The sequence below is a fragment of the Penaeus vannamei genome, chromosome 10, assembly GCF_042767895.1.
Source record: "Penaeus vannamei isolate JL-2024 chromosome 10, ASM4276789v1, whole genome shotgun sequence".
In the NCBI taxonomy this organism is placed as follows: domain Eukaryota; kingdom Metazoa; phylum Arthropoda; class Malacostraca; order Decapoda; family Penaeidae; genus Penaeus; species Penaeus vannamei.
The window spans coordinates 16,915,976-16,923,366 of NC_091558.1; the positions used below are offsets into that span (position 1 = coordinate 16,915,976).

Here is a 7,391-nt window from a genome sequence, read left to right on the forward strand (position 1 = left end):
TCTTCATATGAAAAGTAGAAATTGCATGAGGTTATGCATCTTATCGTTTCTACCATAAGAGAAATCTACAATCTATTCTGATATTTTCAAGCCTGTAAGGTTTTATCACAGAGGCACAGGGGATTTTAAAATTCATCCCACCGAAGTCAATACCACGTCCTATGATTGAGACTCGTTAAAAATTCTTATCATGTCATTCCAGCGACCATCATGATGACTTCAGATTTTACCCATATCGAATGAACATTTATTTGATGTACTTCTAAAAAGACATAGGAACATTTTATTCACTCCTAGAATATAATTTAGTATCAAGAAACCTACGATGCGATTCGTAATTAATGAAAATATAAATTCCTATCTGAGCCTGCCTGAAATATGTCTAAATATGGCGCTCTGATTGCCTGGCCGGAGTATCAGACTTCAAAGGAAAGGGCAAACATGATACAAAATGAAAAGACGTTTCACCAAGTTCCAATAATATGCGGGTAAAAGACAAACATGTATCAAAGTGTATCAAACACTTAAGGGGTTTCGGGGATGCTACCTAAAAGGCCGCAACCCTTACCGTGCCGAGTTGCAGCCACTGACCGACGGCGTCCACCTCCCTCTGCAGAATGGGGGCGTCAGAGTCCCGGATAATGTAGTTGTCCACGAGGGGGTCGCCCATGACGGAGAACCTCCACGTGGTTCCCGTCCCGGTGTGGATGTCGCCCAGGTCTTGTGGGGGAGCATAGCGTTAGGCTTTTCATGTTACAGGATGAATACCGTTAGATCTTACATGTTAAAGGAAATGTACCGTTAGATCTTACGAGTTAAGGGAAAATATCGTTGGATCTTACGTGTTAGAGATATAATATCGTTATATCTTATGTGTTAAAGGAAAATGTCGGTAGATCTTACTTGTTAAAGGAAAAGTGTTGGATCTTACGTGTTAAGGAAGAATATGGTTAGATCTTACGTGTTATTGATATAATATCGTTAGATCTTATGTGTTCAAGGAAAAAATCGTTAGATATTACGTGTTAAAGATATAATATCGAAGTATCTTATGTATTAAAGGAAAAATGTCGTTAGATCTTACATGTTAAAGATATTATATAATTAGATCTTATGTGTTAAAGGAAAAAATTGTTATATTACGTGTTAAAGGTATGATATCGTAGTATCTTATGTATTAAATGAAAAATGTCGTTATATTTTACTTGTTAAAGGAAAAATATCGTTAGATCTTATGTGTTAAAAATATAATATCGTCAGATTTATGTGTTAAAGGAAAAAATCATTAGATCACGTGTTAAAGATATAATATCGTAGCATCTTATGTGTTAAAGGAAAAAAATCGTAAAGACTGGGCAATCGGGTCGAAAAAGGTGCATGGAATGAATAAAAAAAAATCATTTTCTTTTTATAATTCGGTACGTCGAAAATCATCGTATTACCATTCATTTTCCAAATCACACGTTTTTATTTCTCGGTTAATTAAATTGTGCAGATGTATCGGCCTTATTCACATTGAAAATAACTGAATTGAGTTGAATTAATATTCTAAACACACATATCTGATCTGTGGATAGCTTAGTAATTGTGACACGTTAACAAGTTTGAATATTTGTATTTAGAAAAAGAAAAACTAAACATAAGAATGTGTGTTGAATATCTATCTATCTATATATGTAAATGTATATGTATGTATGTGTATGCATATATATCTAAATCCATTTCTATCTATCCATCCATCTATCTATCTAATCTACATATGTATATATGCGTATTATATATATATATATATATATACATATATATATATATATATATATATATATATATATATATATATATATATATATATGTATATTTATATTCTCACATCGATAAACACACACGCATGAACTTTCGTTTCCTTATTTTCTACTGCACATGATAACTGAAAAAAAAATCAGCGACCCTTACCCCCTTACCCCACCGCCCCAAAAAAAAAAAAAAAAAAAAAAAACAACAACAACACATAAATCAAGGCAACGCAACACCTGGGAATAAAACGCACCTGCAGAACGCCAGCCTCGCCATACCTAAACTCACCAGGTAAGCGCGTGACATCACAGAAATCAACGTGAGGGTGTGAACAGGTGATGTTACAAAGCCACTCCTTCTGTTGCTCGTTGCTGTAACTTAGATCGTGGTACACTCTCATCACCCACCCAGGGTACACTTCCGCCACCCGGGGTACCAGGAACCGGCGTAAGGCAACGTGGTACTCTGTTGGGTACTGCCCATATACTGTGAAACTTGCGACCTGAAAAGAAAGCGTATATTTATTGACTTTATCACTAATTCTATGGTATGCCATGGCTAAGACTTTAATGGTAAATGGTAAAGATGACAATTATATTAATATAAACAGTGCAGGTAATTCATTGTAGTAAAAATTAAAATAATAATGATAGTTGTGATGGTGAAAATGATACTACTACTACTGCTATTATTGTTACTGCTTATGGCAGTAATGATAATAGCAGTAGTAATAGTAATGATAATAAGAATGATGATAAGTAACAACAACCTTAATAATGATAACAAAGATAATGGTAATAACAGCAGTGACATCACCGCTGGTCACCCGTTTCCCAGCTGTCCCACTCCGGACGCACCTTCTGCCCGCCGCCCCTCAGCGTCGCCGCCTCGCTGCACGTCGACTGCCCCAGCGACTCCTTGATCCTCTTCAGCGCCTCATCCGACGTCTCCGGACAGGCCCCGGGGACCTCGAGGGTGAGGGTCCGAGAACAGGAACAAGGAGCCAAATCCACCTCCAAGGAACAGGTCTTCGACGTCTGACTCTTGGCGGGGCGTGGCGAACCGACGGCGGAAGAGGAGGGAGAGGAGGAAGGGGAGATCCCACGGTCGGTCGCCGTTTCCTCGAAGACGCTTTTCGAACCCGTCGTTTCAGCTTGCAAGGCGGGCGGGGGGTCGCGGCTCTGGACGAGGGCGACGAAGGAGGGGTCGGAAGCGACCTGGAGCGGCGTCCAGACCTCGCGAGAAGGGAAATAAACAGCATACAACACGACCCCGAGGATGAGGACTCCGGCCAGGGGGTAATTGCGGTTGCCGAGGCACTTCATCTGGAAAATGCAACAAAAACGACGGAGATAATAACATTGTTTAAAAGAAATGAGAGAGAGAGAGAGAGAGAGAGAGAGAGAGAGAGAGAGAACAGGTAAAACTACAGCAGAAAAAAACAATGATGAAAATAATGAAGAGGAAAATAATAGCAGTAACAATGATGTCAATAATAGTAACAGTGGAACTACTACTGCAATTAATGGTAATTATCAGAATGCACACACGCACATACATACATACATACATACATACTCACGCACACACACACACACACACACACACACACACACACACACACACACACACATATATATATATATATTTGTATCAAAAAAAAAAAAAAAAAAATATCTATATATATATATATATATATATATATATATATATATATATATATATATATCTATATCTGATTGTGTGTTTAATTATATCCACACATATATAAATATATGTATATTTATTATATATATATATATATATATATATATATATATATATATATATATATATATATATATATATATATATATATATATATGTATATGTGTGTGTGTGTGTGTGTACAGCCAACAACAATCGCGATGTCGCCTCGCCAGACTTGGCTCGGAGAGATCGTGCCCTTCTTGCCCTGAAAGGAGGCCTACGTTCAAACAACTAGGACACAGTCATGATGTTTCGAATGCGAAGAGGAGGGAAATTACGGATATCAGGCGAAGTGCAATAATGACTGAAATATATAGGAAGAGAGAGAGAGAGAAGGATCGCTTTTATTCCTGTTTAGTTTTTAATTTGATGGATAGATTGGAAACCTTCCTTAAGAAATGTCGTATATCGTTTCGAAAATAACCATGAAATCTTATCACATCTTATTCCTTATCTCATTTTCTATATAAAAAATCCTTAAATTTTGTTGGAACTGACAATTCATATCAATATTCGTCAGACGAAAATAGCCATATATTAATATATGGCTCTGCATTGTCCTAAGCAGCTACTCTCTCTCTCTCTCCTCCGTCTTATATCACCTGGATCCGCTATTTAGATATTGGTAAACTTTTGATATGTTATTAGGAAAATAGAATAATAATCATGATATTTCATACACCATTATATTTCCCAAATGTTTACAATTATTCCATTACCAAAAATAACGAAATGAACATGTAAAAGACGGATTGAACAGGAGATATCGAAAGTAATGGGTTTCTTGAATAGTTTGGAGGGGGAACACCGACAAGGTGTTAGACAACAGCCGCTGAAACGACAAATAAAGGCGGAAGAAAAGGAAGAGTCAAAGCAAAGGGAATATTTCCTTAGCCTTGTGCTGAGTGAAGCTAGACTCGGGCCTTCGCGGGGTACGTGAGCAAACGTGAGCCGGGAAGGGGCTTTCTGGGAAGTCCCCAATCTGCCCAGATCTAAAGACTGTCACCCAATATTTTGACGCTAAATATGTTAACAGTATAAGTTTCGCAGCACCTACATCCTACATTTTATATACCCTAGTATCATTATATCAATGCACCACTGCACACATTCACTGCCTTTCATTTCACATAATTTATTTTCACCAACAGTTTCGGAAACATTATAACAAACCAGCTTGACTTACGATGCACTTTGAATTAATTTGTAACAAACTTTAAACATATAATAAATATAGATACTCTTTATAAGTGGCCCATCCAAATCAAGCTGACCCCAACCAAACCGTGCTTTGAGATCCATGAACGCGACTGGAGGCACCCAAACGAAATGAAAGGAAAACAATGTAATCGATGCCTAAATATTTACACCCCATTGCCCTCGATTTTTGTGGCCAAAGCCATTTATTACGGTTTGGTAGCTCGAGGCGATATTTGAGACGATGCATTATTCACGACCACAAATATTACCCACAGTGTGTGTGTGAGAGAGAGAGAGGAGGGGGTTGGGGTTGCGGACGCTAGCCTTGATAGGATGGGACTAAAACATAGCCGAACACTCACTCCTTGCTTTGCCTAGCGAATCCAGATCACCCCCATCCTCCCCTCCCCCCTTCCCTAACTATGTCCAGGTTGTTTGAACGTGGGCCACCTTTCAGGGCAAGAAGGGCATATCTCCGAGCCAAGTCTGGAGAGGCGACATCGCTTTTGTTGTTGGCTGTACAAACACACACATATATATATATGCATATATATATATATATATATATATATATATATATATATATATATTATGCATGTGTATATATGTATATACATACATGTATGCACACACACACACGCACACACACACACTCACACATATATATATGCACACACACAAACGCGCACACATATATATACATACATACATACATACATACATATATATATATTAATATATATATACACACACACACGCGCATATGTATATATATATATATATATATATACACACGCGCGCGCGCATATGTATATGTATATATATATATATATATATATATATATATATATATATATATATATATGTACACACACACACACACACACACACATATATATATAAATATATATAGATAGATAGATAGATAGATAGATAGATAGATAGATTTATCCTTCTAATATAACACAGTGAACTTTGTAAATACATAAAGATATCTATAATTTCTTTTCGGTAATTTTATACATCAGTTCTTATTTACACCATGGAAAACCCTACGTCTCCCCGGGCGAAAGAAGGGAGTAGCCAGGTCTGCTTATCTCTTGCTTCCCATGACCCAGTGTTTTTGCCCAACGTCGCCAGGCACAATGTCGAAATAAGTATAGTAAGGTCATGCCACGTTTGTGTAGGTCTTATCTCTCGTGGGTCTGACTCAGCACATGTCATCATTCCCACCTGGTGCGCGGTCGGGAGCACATCGTCTCCCTGACGTGCTCCTACTTCTGCGGATATTTGCGCCTCAATGTCCGGCGGTATGAGAAAGGGAGAGTCAGACCGGTCTCGCGAGAGCCTGCGCTCCTAATGTGATCGGCTGCTATATCGACCTCAGTCAAATCAGATAATGCAGATTACTATAAGTAGACTAATAAAGGTAATTAAAAGTTGCGAACGCTTGTTAATGCCTGGGATGGCTTACTGAATTCCTAAGAACTTTCGTATTATACATCGTCAAAAAATCTATTTAAAGCGAATGAACTTCAGATCAGTTTTCCTTGTCGTGCAACTGGATCATTAAAATGCATGTAGCATTAAGCAATGTAATTTATAGTGACTGATAAACTAAAGCGAGACGTAGTAAATTTATTTCCTGTTCTTCGATTGATTGGTGAATAAATAGAATAGTCACTCCTCATTGCGCGGTAGTTTTCTATAGTAATTGGTCCGGTGGATCATATCTTGTCCACATCTTATTCGCCCCCTCCCGAGCTACAGGTTCCCGAGTCCAGGAATACTGTTGAGTTGGGTTTGACTGACTGCAAGCTAATGGGGTAGGGAGAAAGGAAGTGTGGGGATATGACATGGATACAAGAGTGAGTATTGGTATTTCCAGAGAAGTAGCGAGATGAGGGCTAAGTCTCGATATTTACTTGAACTTAGGAAGATCAAAATTAACTCGAACAACTTACCTCGAACCTATGAATGTACACTCCAGTCAACAAGTTACATACATAATACATAATAAAGTCCAGACATTATTTCGACATGAAACTACAAACACGACAAACACAAAGGGCGCGCGGGCATAAATTATTTTTCACACACGAATACTCACACTGTACGAATCAAGGAAAGGTATATGGAAAAGGAATAAAATCCAGCAACGGATACGACCACTGCACAGAAATATACTAGAGAAAAGCCCGCAGCACGTGGCTATATTCCCCTGCGACGAGCTAGTGCCCGCCTCAACATCTGTGAACCCTGAAATTTCTAGTCCTCAGCCTTGCGCGCGCATGGGCGTACATAGCCTTACCTGCATCCACGTTCCTGCGTACAAATAACATATTAAGGATATAAATACATATTTGATTTTGAAGAGAAGAAAAAACAATAAAAATATATTTAAACATTATTCCTAATACCAATTGTTGACAATCCATGCGACACTTACGTAAGCACTTGTTTACATCTTTTTACCCGTTGAACGCTATCAATAATTCAGTAACCAGGAAAATCAATGTTAATAAGAGTGTATCGCTTATGCACAACATGTAGTAATATCAAGATTTAGATATATCTGTATATTCTTGTGTTGCATATTCATACGATGAGAATAAACATGTGATGATAATAGAGATAATTGCAATAAT

The 7,391-nt window shown here is 37.9% G+C and overlaps 1 protein-coding gene across 1 annotated transcript in view; it reads right to left on the reverse strand.

Moving 5' to 3' along the window:
- LOC113821850 (uncharacterized) overlaps positions 1–7,002 on the reverse strand; it is a 9,549-nt gene extending 2,547 nt beyond the window's left edge. Inside the window, exons 1-4 of the mRNA XM_027374377.2 lie at positions 6,854–7,002; positions 2,652–3,119; positions 2,083–2,296; positions 569–720 (exon numbers count right to left, since the gene is read on the reverse strand). Of these exons, the coding sequence (XP_027230178.2) occupies positions 569–720; positions 2,083–2,296; positions 2,652–3,119 (834 nt within the window). The 5' untranslated portion in view covers positions 6,854–7,002. The remainder of the gene's footprint in view (positions 1–568; positions 721–2,082; positions 2,297–2,651; positions 3,120–6,853) is intronic.
- Positions 7,003–7,391: the final 389 nt, after the last annotated feature.